Below are 15,810 nucleotides of genomic sequence, written 5' to 3' on the forward strand. Positions count from 1 at the left end.
CTTGGAATGGTTAAATTGCAAAACCACAGAAAGAAAGAAGGTGGAAAACATCTGATTGTGAAACACAAGATATACCAGACAATGATTTCTTCATGGGAAGAATTTTACTTGAAAGACAACACAGACATTGTTCTCTTCCAGTCCTAAAGCTAGAGCACTCTTATATAAACCCTTCCCATCATCACAATAAACAACAGAGAGAAAAATTATTCTGAGATCTGACTTGAAGCAGGCATTTTACAGAGCTTATGAATCTGCATCCCAAGCATCTCATGGAACTTTAGGATAGAAAATAGGAAAAGTAATAATGATAAACATACAGGATATTTAAGAAGAAACTACTAACATTTGCAAGGAGACAGGGTGAGAAAGAGGGAGATCTTAAGAATTCTTTTTTTTTTTAATTTTTTTAACGTTTATTCATTTTTGAGAGACAGAGAGCATGAGCAGGGAAGGGGCAGAGAAGAGGGAGACACAGAATCTGAAGCAGGCTCCAGGCTCTGAGCTATCAGCTCAGAGTCTGACACGGGGCTTGAACTCACAAGCTGCGAGATCATGACCTAAGCCGAAGTCGGACGCTCAACCAACTGAGCCACCCAGGCACCCCGAGATCTTAAGAATTCTAAGACAAGGAAAAGACTATTGGTTACATCCATCATGACCACAGAATTAACCAAGAACTGGATCAGTGGACAATGTAGAATAACACAATAGTGAATGTGTAAGAGCATTCAGGTCCAGATGGCATGGAATGGTCCTTTAGTTGTTTCCAGCCTTATTCTTCCACCTGGGCAATAGGGTCTCTGCACTAGGCTCCTGCTTTCTGAATTCTTCTGACTGTATTCTTCTTCACAAAGTGTGGAGTCCACAGGACTGAGCAGGGGTGTCCATCCAGAGAAGGCACGATCACATGCTCCGGCACTTGGAACCTGGAATTCTCTGCCCAAAGTTCTGAACCTGTTTCTGTAGCTTGTATGGGTCTATCCTTTTTAGAGTAGAATGTGTCATCACAGTACATAAGAAGTAGCCATCAGTTTGGAGGCTGGTGGAAGGAGCTTGGGTGTGTGGCTCCTTGAGATGCAGGATAGAGCTGGGGATAAAAAGAGAAATTGGGCAGTCATGGGGGTGCATGCATGTGTTGATTCTCCTCCTGCTACTCCAAAGTGACTTTGACTATTCCAGTTCAGTAATTTTATTTTACAGTTGGGGAACTAAGGCCCAGAATGACATCATTCAATACTAACTGATAACCTATCTTTCACCAAGATAATAGTAATTTAGTTGGCCTGAAAAATAGCTCTTAATAAGTGCTCAAATTTTCAAAAAAGTGATTTTCAAAATTTTTGGTTCATACACGTGTTCTGTTTTTGAGGTCGGATATGTGTCAATTAGCCAAATACCGACATGTTCAGGAGATATACAGACTTCTGCATTTTAAGCTAAGCTGGTTGATAGCTGAGAGCTTTGAAACTGAATACAACCTGTAAGCCTGTGGTTTGAAAGGCAGGATAAGGAGGTGTGCTGGCAAGTGAGCTGGGGGAGAGCCAAAAAATTTGCCTACTAGACAGTTTTGCCTAAGGCCAATAATATGTGCAGGAAAATGCTGACTGGAATAAAAGTGGCCCCGTTGTTGAAACTGCAGCATAAAACATGCTTTGTGGCAAACAGGAAGTGACAAAAATAACTACCTTTCAACACAAGCAGCAGATTTAAATGGTTCACAATGAATTTTTCATCTATCAATTATATTGCAAACTAGAAAGTCATGGATAACAAGGATGCTTCCGTATGTCACTTCAGGGGACTGTTTAAAAATAGAAGACTGCCGGAAAACAGGAGAAGCATAATCAATACTGTGATTAATGGCAGTAATTTCACATAAACATCTGGGCAATTAAAAATGCTCTTTAGGAGGTGTTTCGCATGCAACTGGTGAGGGAATGAATGAGTTTCAAATCAAACATCACTGTCAGTGTATTGAATAATTCACAGCCACAAACACATTCAAATTGGAACAGTTCCAGCTGTCAAATCTATAAGAAAAAGTCTTATTTAGAAGAAAATACACTCTGGATCACTTTTTCATTCTGCAATCCTTGTTCATTAAATTAAAAACACCCTGCCAAATATGTACACACAGGTGTACTAGCTATTGTGTCCCCAAACATTGGCTTGGCATTATGGGAAATGATGGGACTGTGTCAAATGACCCCTGCTCCTAGGAAAGTTAAGATTCGTGTTGGCTAAGCGATTAATATTCTCAGGAAAGGATTAGCCAGCAATAGCAAATGACTATGTATCTAAACTTTGGCCAAACATCAAAAATATTTGAAGTGTTTGTTAAATTTAATTCAGTAAGCCTGAGGTGGAAGTCAGGAATCTCTATGGCCACTCAGTACCTTAAATGTTCATGATAATTCACAGTTTTTGAGAAACACTGCTGTACTGTAAGAAAAGTTGATATGAAATCAATCTCTAGAATGTGTGATTTAAGAGATGAAACTATTTTACCCCAAAATGGCCCCCAAAGGAACTGTCTTATTAACAGCTTATTAACAGCTCTTATCCATGTTATCATATAAATGTTTGTCTTTTCATGAAGCCTTGTCATTTTAATAATCCTCTCATTTCAGTCATCTCTAGAATCCTGGAACAGACAAGGACTAGTAAGACAATAATTTTTATAGATGGAGAACCAAAGGATCAGGGATATGACTTGCCCGGTTCCCAAAATTTAGTTAGTGATTCACTGGACTCCTATCCAGCTCTACTCACCACACTATGCTACCTCTCTCAATGAAAAGTGAGAAAACATGAAAGGGGTATGATTAGGTCAAATATTTTAGTAGCTTTGCTTCTAGTTTAAAAACGTGGGTATCTCCTGAGAAGCCAGCTGACGTTACATCTCTTACATTGTTCAAGAAAAAAAAAAGTTCTTACAGCTAAAGTATCATAATATTTTATAGTAAAAAAAAATCAAACCATGAGTCATGTCATTAGTTAAGTGGATACTCATTTTAGTAAGGAGAAAGCACTGTTGTGAAAATGGCTACTCTGTTTCCAAAAACTGAGCCGATGAAGAATGTCCACTGATAAATTGGTTATTGTGATTCCAATCTTGTCCCCTTCAACTCCCAGATCATCCAGTGAAACTATTAGCCACAATCTATGCATCAGTGTAGACACCTTAGAGCCTCTTCCAGCAAAGTGAGAATTTATCACTCGAAGAATTTCTTTTCCCCATACTCCTTCAGAGCCACTCCTGAGTTGGACTCTGACACTGCAACTGTCCCCTTCTGTTGGTGTCAGCATTTCAAGTAACCAATACGACAAGCTGGAAATTTTTCCTCCTGTTCACTGCCATAACTTGAGGCAGGGGTGACTTTGCAGCAGGTATAGGTAATTTGGGAATGTGTATGACTGTTTCATGCAGCCTGTGCATTCATGACCTTCTTGGACCTTATCCAGTACCTACCACTTCCACCTGATAACGGAGCCTTACTGGTGTGCTTAACTTTTTGGCATGGTGCATCAGATTTTCAGTTCATGGAAAGAGCCAGTACTAGTGGTTGGCAGTTTAATATCTAATACAGCACAGTAAGAAGTCAATAATTATTTTTCAAAATGAGAAAATTTATTTGGTTAAAAGTGCATGATTCTTGTTAAGAGAGCTCTGAAGGTTTCTCTTATCACAGATTGCTGTATGTTGAACCTACCAAAGACAGTTTGAACATACATAGGTACACTGAGTAATAATAGCCAGATAGCAAATTGTTTATACTGTGGACAAATACCTCTTTCTCTGAGCCCCATTCAAGTTTAGCTGTCTTAGATTATCGAGTAAATGAGTTAAAGAGCCATATCCAAAATAGTTCATGTGCCTCTTTCTTGCTGGTAGTATCTATAAGGTAGAGCAGCTTATTAATAATTTATCATTGTTAATTTATAGAGAACATTCTGATGTGCCCTGAGTAATTAGACACCTAGAAATTTCTTTGGGTAGGGCAGACCTCTTTGTCCCATTTTTGTGTTCCGTATGCTGACATGTATGCATTTGCATCTTCCGGCTGTTCTATCAGCATGCTGTCATCAGTGCAGTTGGCAAGCAAGAATTCTATGTAAGGGTAAGAACGATTTATTTTCCTTCAAACTAAATTATAACACAGGTTTGACGTAACATGGTGGCAATATGGCAAAGGTGTGCTGCTATCCTGGCCAAGTGGGACAACTGAATCTGATATTCTGTACTAATTGGAATAAACAAACAACAATCATCTGTTAGATCAGTAGCCGCAAGTTAAGTGACAGGGACTATACAGTTTATTCCAGTAGAGAGATTACATCTGGAATACCCATGGCAATTTAAATCGCCATCTGATTATCATTATGACAATCCACCATCATTCTCCAAAACCCATTCATATGCTTCAATGGCTAAGGCAGAATATTGAATGGCTATGTGGTAGCAATAATAGTCTGAATTTTTCAAATCTTTGATGACAGCTCTAGTTTTTTTAATGAATTATTCCAAAGATTTCATTTTAAATTTTCTATGAATAGAGAACTCTGGGAGTTTCCACTGGTTCTACTTATTACAGTCACTCTTCACTTGGATGGATACCCCAAAAAAGACTACTAGATACTAAAGGGAATATTCCCAATTCATTAGGTAAATAACAATAGCATATGTTGGGATCCTATCGGGACTACCTTGAACCAAAACCTCTCTCCATACATCACCTGCCTAGAAGACCAGAGTTACTAGGAATTAGAGTTAGAGCAACATCAGTGTCAAAATATCCATGAAAAGGGGCGCCTGGGTGGCTCAGTCGGTTGAGCGGCTGGCTTCGGCTCAGGTCATGATCTCACGGTCTGTGAGTTCGAGCCCCGCGTTGGGCTCTGTGCTGGCAGCTTAGAGCCTGGAGCCTGTTTTAGATTCTGTGTCTCCCTCTCTCTGACCCTCCCCCGCTCATGCTCTGTCTCTGTCTGTCTCAAAAATAAATAAATGTTAAAAAAATTTAAAAAATATATCCATGAAAAGACTGGCTATTTATCTTACTCTAGAACATGTTTATCCTGAGAAATGGCCTTTATGAAAGGGAAAGGGAAAGATTCACTGTGACAATTGTGATAATATTGAAAAATTCTCCCTCAGGGGTAAGCAGATATTCATTTTGGGGAGGCTGGGTGGCTCAGCTGGTTGAATGCCCAACTTTTGATTTTGACTCAGGTCATGATTTTATGATTCATGAGATCAAGGCCTGCATTGGTCTCCGTGGTGACAGCACAGAGCCTGTTTGGGACTCTGTTTCTCCTTCTCTCTCTGCCCTCTTGTCTCTCAAAATTAATAAACATTTTTTTAAAGGAGAGCTTCATTTTTATTGCAATAGATGTTGACTCTGAACTGATTCAGGTCTGATAGCTGATTCAGGTCAACCGAGAAAACTCTAGATCTCTAGTGAGGCTTTATTCAGGCCTCTGTTTACCAGATTTATTATTTTTATCAGTTCTACAATTCAGATAGAACTTTATGGGATGCTCTTTATTTTGGTCTCTGGGGCTTTTATGACTAAATACCTACCTCTGAAGATCCACTGATTGTAATGGTAACCACATACCCCTTTTGACTCTAGATGCTTCTAGTGATCAGTTATTGTTACTTGTGCTTTTCTATTCTTGGAAACTATCATTCAAATAATAATAGAATCCTCATTGAAATAGTAAATGATTTTCATCTATAGTTTCTCTTACTAGCTTTCCCACTTAGCAGAGAACAACCACTAAAAAGTTCTTTCAAAGTGGATGATGCTCCTCTCCCCATCACAGAGACTGCCTTCTTGGCCTTTATCTGGGAGTCTGGTTGGGTGTGGCTGAGTGAGTTACATGTTATATATCCACCGAACATTCCATCTCACTCAGTCTTTGGATCCTTCTTCTTTTTCATACAAAGGAATTTTTGGCATCTCATCATCAATTATGTGAACCAATTTTGATTACAATTGTACAATATTCTCTGCTGTTTGACCTAGCTCATTTGTTACAGAACCTCTAGTAATTAAACCATATTGGTATAAAGTTAGCCAACTAAAAAATGTGTTATCCCTTTTGGTCTGGGAACTTCAGAATCCATTCTCATACATATTCCACAGAACCTGGATGACATAAATTAGCTACATTTTGTAGCATTGGTATGTAAGCTGTTTCCTCCTGTGTTTGACCTTATAATTCATTCTTCCTCAGTGTATGCTTTTAGAACTGGAGACAACTAAAGGGGGAAAGGAAATACTTAAGTTCATAATAGATTGGAAATTTATGAATACTCTTAATACCATAAATCACCCAATTTCAATGACTATAGTTCTGTTCTTTATCAAAAACCCAGACTCTCCATTTTATATAATACATCTAATGAAGCTGTGAATTAATGAATATTGAAATTTGGCATCATACTGGATCAAACAAAGGTTTTATTTTAGTTCACTCAAACCTGTGGTTGCAAAGTTAAAAAGTTCATAAGAAGTCCTAAGTTTTCAGTAAATGCTTAAACCAAGAAAATATGAATTTAACTTATAATTTTCTTTAAGTTTTCACATGTTATTAGAAATAATATCTTTATGCATTGCTACTATGCGGTAGCAGTAGCAACAGGGTCTTCTGAAGCCTTGCCTTCAGTTGTACTTTATTCCAGGTGACGTAGGTGATAATTTGATTGTTTTGCCTCCATCTTCCATTAGGTATCAAATATATACCACTTTAAAATAATTTTCAGCATTCATTGTCTAATAAGGATAGATATATCATTTCTGATTCTTCTCTCTCACTAAGTTTCCACTGCCGACAACTTTTTAGTCAAAGGTCTTAGTTGCATGTCCAAGAAATCCACTGTAGAGAAATAAACAGCAATACAATAGGAGGGAACTTTAATACCCAACTTACATCAATGTACAGATCATCCAGACAGAAAATCAATAAGGAAACATCAGCCTTAAATGACATGTTAGACCAGATGGACTTAACAGACATTTAAAGAACATTTCATCCAAAGCAACAGAATAGATATTCTTCTCAAGTACACATGGAATGTTTTTCAAGATTATATGTTAGGGCACAGATCAAGTCTTAATAAATTTTAAAAGATTGAAATCATATCCAGCATCTCTTCTGACCACAATTGTATGAAACAAAAACTTAATTATATGAAGAAACTGGAAAATTCACAAATATGTAGAGACATAAAAAAAAATGCTACCGAATAGCAAAATAGACCAAAGAAGATATTCAAAGAGGAATCAAAAATATTCCTGATACAAATGAAAATGGAAATTTAACACACCAAAATTTATGGAATGCAAACACAGTTTAAGAGGGAAGCTCATGCCTATGTCGAAAAACAAGAAAAGTCTTGAATAAGCAACTTAACTTTACACCTGAAGGAACTAGAAAAAGAAGAACAAATGAAACCCAAAGTTAGTAGAAAGAAGGGAATAACAAAGAACAGAAATAAATGAAATAGAGACTAAAAAGAGAGTAGAAAAAAATCAGTGAAACTAAGAGCCTGTTCTTTGAAAAACAAAATTGACAAACATTTAGCTACACAAATCAAGAAAAGGAAATAACTCAGATAAATGAAATCAGAAATGAAAGAGGAGATATTATGACTGATACAACAGAAATAAGAGACTGTAATAAATAATTATATAAAGACAAACTGGACAATCTAGAAGAAATGGATATGTGTTTAGAAATATAGAAACTACCAAGACTGAATCATTATAAAATAGAAAATCTGAACAGACAAAAGTCCAGGACCAGACTCCATGGCTTCACTGGTTAGTTCTACCAAACATTCAAAGAAATAATACCAATTCTTCTCAAACTATTTCAAAAAATAAGCATGGGTGTGGGGGAACTCTTCCAATTACATTTTTATGAGTCTAGAATTAACCTAACACCAGAACTAGACAAGGACACCAAAAAAAAAAAAAAAAAAGAAAAAAAAAAGAAAAAAGAAACAAAAATTATAGGCCAATATCACTGATGAACGCAGATGCAAAAATCCACAACAAAATATTTACAAAGTGAATTCCACAATACATATTAAAAGAATCATATACCACAATGAAGTGGAATTCACTCCAGGGAGGCAAGAATGGTTAACTTCTGCAAATAAATATGATACACCACATTAAAAACAAAGGATAAAAATCAAATGACAATTTCAATAAAAGCAGAAAAAGTGTTTGACAAAATTCAAAATCCATTTATGAAAAAAAAAAAACTCTTCAAAAAATGGGTGTTGAGGAAATGTACCTTCACATAATTAGAGGCTTGTATGACAAGCCCACAGTCAACATCATACTCAGTGGTGAAAAGTTGAAAGATTTTCTTTTAAGATAAGGAACAAGACAAGAATGTCCACTGTTGCCAATTTTTTTTAATACAGTATTGGAAGTTCTAGCCAGAGCAATGAGACAAGAAAAAGAAAAAGCATGCAAATTGGAAAGGAAGAAGTAAAACTGTTACTGTTTGCAGATGACATGATACTATATATAAAGACTCCATCAAAAAAACTATTGGAACTAATAAATTGAGTAAAGTTGCAGGATACAAAACCAATTCACAAAAATTTGTTGCATTTGTTTACACTAATAACTATCAGAGAAATTAAGAAAATAATCCCATACAATTGCATTAAAAAATATCCTGACAATATAACAATGTAAAAACATACATATTGAAAACCAGAAGACACTAATAAAATAAATTGAAGAACGCACAAATAAATGGAACTATATTCTGTGCTCATGGATTGTAAGAATTAATATTGTTAAAGTGTCAGTATTACGCAAAGCAAACTACAGATACAATGCAATCCCTATGGAAATTCTAATGACATTTTCCAAGGAAATAGAATAATCTTAAAATTTGTACACACGCACACACACATATACATTATGGAATATTAGTCATAAAAAAGAATGAACTCTTGCCATCTGTGACATGGATGGACCTCAAAGGCGTTATGCTAAGGGAAATAAGTTGGACAGGAAACGACAAATATCAAACGATCTCTCTTATTTGTGGAATCTGAAAAACAAACAAATTAAAAAAAAAACGAGCTCATAGATACAGAGAACAAATTAGTGGTTGCAAGAGGCAGGGAGTGAGGTGTTGGAGAAATGGGTGAACTGGTTTTTTTTTTTCATTTGTTTGTTTGCTTTGGATTAAATAAACTGAATAAGAATGGAAAAAATAAAACAATGCTGCCTGTTTTTAGCCAAAAACAAATGCATTAAAAGGGTAGTGGGTAGCTCATAGAATCACCAGGTAGGCTAGGCAAAAAAGATTTAGAGGCATCAAATACCTTCATGATCTAGCACTTGCCAAAATCTTTGAACTTATCTTTTATGATTCTCCTTCATGTAAATTGGGCTCCAGTTCCAGAATAATTCATTTTCCCAAATGTGTTATGCTCTCTTAACACTTGTGCTCCTTTCTATAAATTGTTAACATTTGCCTAAAATACTACTTTCCTGTTGTTTACTTGTTAACCTACCTTTTTTTTTTCATGCATTACTCTTTTTATAAAATCTTCCATGATAACCCCAAGCAGAGTCACCATCTGGTTCTCTCATGATTTTTTGTACCCATAATATTATATTTTTCCTATTCCCTATCATATTTTATGTTATGTTACATTGTGCTATGTATATTATGCTATATGTTAACTACAGTGAGGTAAAATAATTTAGGCAAATTTGACTCCCCTACTTTACTCATCTTATCCCCTGTCGTCGGTAATATTTAAAATGTGGTAAAGATTTAGTACTGAATGAACAAATGAACCAATAATCATTTTTTTTCAGAAAGAGTAATTTATAATTTCACTGAAATACCATTAAATTGACATATAACACGTTAAAAAGTTATATGTATTTCTTTAGAGCCCACAACAATTTCTGTCAGATCTTAAATCTTACCTATTTCTTCAGGATTCTTACTTTCTTGTAGGGCAGATGACCTAGAGTTGGTTGAAATCCTGGTCCAATTTAATTTTACTGACTGTTACTTACCCCACTGACCCTTCCTTTGAAGAATATTTTTCACACTCAATAAAATGAAATATCTACCTTTTCTAAACTGTCATCATCCAAAAACATTTGACCAGATATCTTCCTAAGGCAAGAGTCAAGTGTCCTTGAAAAGCAGTTGCCAAGATTTTCATTAGTCCCATTTTTCTCTGCCAAGTGAGGGGACTACAAGTGCTGTAACAGAAGGGTGGAGAATGTAAGGAGGATCAAAGACAAAGGGGACTGTGTTGGGAAGTGGGTGAAAAGAAAACAGCCATAGAATGAATATGATTAACGTCCAGAGACAGAGGAAAAACAGTGGAGTCATGGTCAGGGCACCCTTATGTTCTTGCAGATTTTGGACTCGTTGACCACAGATAGTTTTTGTGCTTTAATTTAAACTAATTATCAGATTAATACAGTTAAGTCTTTTAAAGCATAATTTAATGCTAAAATAATACTATAAAAATACTATAATTTTTTTACTATAGTAAAAAATCCTATTAAAAATTCTAAAATAATACTATAAATAAGCATTCCCTCCCCTATTGGTGTCACTTTGTGTTTCTGTATGAATCACACACACACACACACACACACACACGCACGCACACACGAGTCATTCATTCTCCTTCTATTTGGACTAGCGCTCTCCAGGCCTGAAATTCCAGGATTTATCTTTGCCTTATTGTAGGAAATTTCTTTAAATTTCTCCAAAATGCATTCCCTATTCTTAGGTGTTAGCAGTCTTCATTTATTTTCTTGTTTTGGTAGAGCACATTCTGCAGTGGCTTCACAGGTTAAAAAAAGATGGCATAATGACAGAAGTAATGAGGATGAGTCCTTAACTTTTTTTTCTCTCTGGCTGATGCAATCTGAATTGCTTAGCTTTTATGACTGGAGCAATGTTACAATCCTGCAAGTGTCCTTCACCACCCTTTTGGATAATCCCTTTACTTCTTTCTTCCTTTTGGTTGAAACTTCTGTTTTTCTGAATCCAGTGTTTCTTCGATTGCTCATTATTTAGTAGAATACATTTTATAGATGAGAAATGGAAAATGAGAAAAAGAATTTAACTCTGTCTTCCAATCTGTTGAGGTTTTCATTGTTCCTATCAAGTTTTAAATTTCTATGCAAATCATTAAAATGTTTTCTCTGATAGTAGTTTTAAAAGTTTCCCCTCCCCACCCCCACATAATGTTTTTTTCTTTCCTGTTATTTTTATATGTTTGTCTCTTTGTTTGAACTTTTCTTTCAATGCCTAGAAATCCTCAATTGTCTACTCCTGTTTAACATGAGGTAACAAACAGCTAATTCGAAACACTGATTTTAAAGGCCCAATAATAACTGATCTAAGCAAGAAACAATTTGTTAAAAATCTATTTCTTGCTGTTGGACTGTTTATCTGTGTTGTCCCTTTTGTCTGTGACTTAACTCTTTCCCTTTTGAACCTCTCACCAATTTCTTATTTATTTTTCAGATTGAGCACTATGTTGACAATCCTGTCCTGTAGACCCAACACTATCCCTGCAAGAATTTGAAATGCATTTCCCTCTGAATAGGCAGAATGATACTATTCTACAGTTTTTTTCACAATTTCTCCTTTGTAAGGGAATATGGTAAGAAAATGAATAACCATTTCTCTTATGTCTATGCACATATTTAAGTAAGCAGAATTTGACTTTTTGAATATTTTACATATTGATAATTGTTCTCTACTCACTGGTGTCTCCCAAACACAGGTCTTTCCATTTTAGTTGGCTATTGTTACTGAAGAATTTCCTGTGGTTAAAAAGGTGATTATTAGAATAAAAGATAAATACTAAAAAAGATTAGCCTAAATATGAGGCTTTCTTTATGATTTAATGAAAAATATTTTAAAAGCTTTGGAAATAAGTTACATCCTGGAAAAAAAAATCAAAGTTAACTGCTTAAAAGTTTTTATCTTGGAAACAAATACTTTTATCTTTATTCATAGGACTCCTAGAAAATAGGTTAGAGAATATACAACAACAACAAAAACTAATGTAATAACAAAGTATAACAAATTCAATTTAATTTAGTGTAATACACATTTCTGGAGCTTCTTCATTCAAGGCACTGAAATAGATACTACAGAAAGGACAAAAACAAAACAAAACAAAACAAACAACACACACACACACACACACACACACACACACATACACACACACCAAACCCAAACCAAACCTAAACAAACCAGGAAGAATGCAGTTCCCAGGAGCTTAGACATTCACAAGGAATAATGGTTTAAGTTCATATAAAATTATAGATTTTGTTTAAAATGTTGCATGAGTATGACCATGTAACTTATTACTAAAACTGAGAGACTTTTGAAGGGAAAGGAGGGATGCAATATTAATAATTATACTAGGGCCATCCTCAACAAAACAAAATGCAAGGAGGTAATATGAGAATTCAAAGTTGGGGGAGCTTTATTCAGTGAAATCGGGAAAGATGAAGAAGGGAAACATGGAAATTCAAAGTACAGAGAACAGCATAAGCCAAACTATGGATGAGGGGTGGCAAGTATTTGGATGGCTTCAGGTATAAAAATATATACTGGTGAGAAAATTTGAAATGCAAGTTAAAAAAATAGATTTTGAAGGGTCTTCCTATAAAATCTTTAATAAAGAATTGGTATGATTCAAACTCTAATTTGAGAGGATTGTTCTGCCAGGAATGTGTAGATCAGCTAGAAAAGAGGTGGAATTAGGCAAGAAGATTCAGAAAGAAAGAAGTAAGGAACCCTAACTAGGACAAGAATGTCAAGGAGAAATTAGATGCCAATAATATTGTCAAAGTAGTAAATATCTGCAGGGGGACATCAGAGGCAAAGGGAGAAGGGGAAGGCCAAGAACAAAACGTTTTCATGGATCGTTAGCCAAGAAAATATAATGCATTAAGAGGTTAGATAATTCAAGAGGAAACATGCTTACTTTGAGGGGGACAAAGGAATGTTCATGTTTTATATTTAGTAGATCGAAATTAATTGGGAAGAAGAAAAATCCAGATTCGCTTGTCCAGCAAGTGGGTGGAAATTGTCAATATGGATTTTGTGAGACATCATAGCCACAAAGCTAAAGACATGTTTGTGCAGAAGGGCCAGGGGAGGGTATAGAATAGAGAAGGTTAAGAACATATAGGGGGTGCCTGGGTGGCTCAGTCGGTTGAGTATCTGACTTTGGCTCAGGTCATGATTTCCTGGTGAGAACCCTGAAATCACACCCTGCATCAGGTTCACTGCTGTCAGCACAGAGCCTGCTTCAAATCCTCTGTCCCTCTTTCTCTTTGCCCCTCCCCTGCTAGTACTGTCTCAAAAATTATCTATCTATATCTATATCTATATCTATATCTATATCTATATACACACCCACAAACATATAGGGGTACTTATGTAAATTTTCAAGAATTCATTTAAAAAGTTAGATATGATAGAGAAAAAGATTTTTAAACCCTAATATGTAGAAGCCAACATTTTCCTGAGGGCTGACTATGGGCTAGGTACTATAGCAGGCTCTAGGTATAAAAAAGGAATAAGAAATGAATAGGTCTTGTCTGAAGGAGCAAAAGTATTAATGTCAGAGTAACTATCAGTATTAAATACTCTGTAAATTTTTTTTTAATGTTTATTTATTTTTGAGAGACAGAGACAGACAGAGCATGAGCAGGAAAGGGCAGAGAGAGGAAAACACAGAATCCGAAGCAGGCTCCAGGCTCTGATCTGTCAGCACAGAGCCAAATGTAGAGCTCAAACTCACGAAACGTGAGATCATGAGCTGAGCTGAAGTCAGACACTTAACCGATTGAGCCACCTAGGTACTCCCAGTATTAACTACTCTTAAGAAGTCAAGTAAGAAAGGGAATTAGACTAGGTTTAGTTATAAATATATCATTTAAATTTGAAGAAATAGTGGTGATGAGTGCCACAAAATTATGAGTGAATAAAGAACACATGAAAGGAGTGAACTATACATTTTTCTTTCAAAAATAGAACACTTAAGGGGGGTAGAAGAGAGAAAGAGGGGAGGTGGAGGTAAAAAGGAGAAGGAAGAAGAAGAAGAAGGAAAGAAGACGGGAGAGCTATTGACACATTGGGTAACTAAATGGAGGAAGTGGCAGAGTGTATCAAACTGGGTTGAAGTTATGCCCATTCAAATCCTTGCCATAAAGGATGTAAAATGTACAGGGGCCCTGGGTGGCACAGTCGGCTAAGCATCTGACTTCGGCTCAGGTCATGATCTCGCAGTTCATGGGTTCGAGCCCCACATTGGGCTCTGTGCTGACAGCTCAGAGCCTGGAGCCTGTCTTTGGATTTTGTGTCTCCCTCTCTCTCTCTGTCTCCTGTGCTTTCTCTCTTTTTCTCTCTCAAAAATAAATAAAACATAAAAAAAATTTAAAAAAGGATGTAAAATGTGCAAACATTATCATTTACTTCATGGTATTTATGCTTCTATAGTGTTCTGGTTGTGTTCTTGAGTTCTCAATAACCCTATCTGGATTTCTTCTTTTCTCCACAATATAGCATTCTAATTTGGTCCTTGATTGTGGCATCAATCATGCAAGATAGGTCATGTAATAGTGTATTTTAATATTAAATAAATAAAATTCAAGTACATAAGAAAAATAAATACTAGGTTAGATCGATATTTCTACCTTTTATTTCTCTTTGATAATAAAAACAAGGAAGATTTATTCTTCAATTCAGCCTGATTATTTAAGGTTTCATATTGTTGACAGCCTTATAAAAATAAAGGTTTTCTTTTGTTTAAAAGCCTTCTACAGATGCACATGGGTGGCTCAGTAGGTTGAGCGTCTGACTTCTGCTCAGGTGGTGATTTTGAGGTTTGAGTTGGAGCCCCAAGTTGGACTTGCTGCTGTTGGCGCAGATCCTCTGTTTGCCTCCCCCTGATCCCCCGCTTGCACTCTCAAAAATAAATAAAACATTAAAAACAAAGCTTTCTACAAGCAAAAATACACTATATTGTTTCTTGGCTAAACTTGTAGGTTCTTATGTGCTGACATGTTTCAAAAGCCCAACAACTCTTATCTGTCAGTTTCCCTTTAAACTCTTTGAGATAGATATCCAAATTCCCAGGGATTCACCCTAGAAGTAGATTTCAAAGACAACACAAACAGTTTTCTGTCCCTCTAGTCTACTGTTTATTGCTTCAGACAATTAAGTCCCTTGTGATTGTGTTAGTTACCTTGCTTCAGAGCTCCCCCTTTTAAGAGCTCCTCTTTTTTTGTCTGGATTAAAATTTAAGATGAGTTTCTTGGTGCACAGATGCATCTTGATTCTTGTATGAGAGAACACATTTTTCTTCAGTCCCAGAGTGCATTCCTAATTCTTCCAAAAATTCAGATGACTGTTTGGGACTATTGATATTACATGAGATCTGATTTTCAGGAAACTTTGACGTTAGCACCTGATTTCATGCAAGTCTTTGACACTGCAAGAGATTTCATAGTGGATCCTCTGTTCAAGATAATTTAATAAAATCTAGATATGGAAATGTTTATCTTTACTTCTGTTTTCTGGGCATCTGTTCTTCACTCATGGCTATTCATAACCATCCTTTAAAATGTCCTACCATTTAAAAAATAGTATTAAATGGGGTTCTGCCAAAGATTTTTGCTATAAAAATTAACACCCTTGATTAGATTTACCTAGACAGTCATGATGTATGACTTTAAACAATAAATTACACTCACCTAT

The 15,810-nt window shown here is 35.8% G+C and overlaps 1 protein-coding gene across 2 annotated transcripts in view; it reads right to left on the bottom strand.

The window, feature by feature from the left end:
• Positions 1-544: 544 nt before the first annotated feature.
• Positions 545-15,810, bottom strand: part of MMP16 (matrix metallopeptidase 16) — a 311,611-nt gene continuing 296,345 nt past the window's right edge. For both annotated transcript variants that reach the window (XM_040493926.1, XM_040493925.1), the window contains one exon: positions 545-1,090. In XM_040493926.1, coding sequence (XP_040349860.1) covers positions 907-1,090 — 184 coding nt within the window. In that variant the 3' untranslated portion in view covers positions 545-906. The remainder of the gene's footprint in view (positions 1,091-15,810) is intronic.

Source organism: Herpailurus yagouaroundi, unplaced genomic scaffold (genome assembly GCF_014898765.1).
Source record: "Herpailurus yagouaroundi ecotype Mexico unplaced genomic scaffold, PumYag 186, whole genome shotgun sequence".
NCBI lineage: Eukaryota > Metazoa > Chordata > Mammalia > Carnivora > Felidae > Herpailurus > Herpailurus yagouaroundi.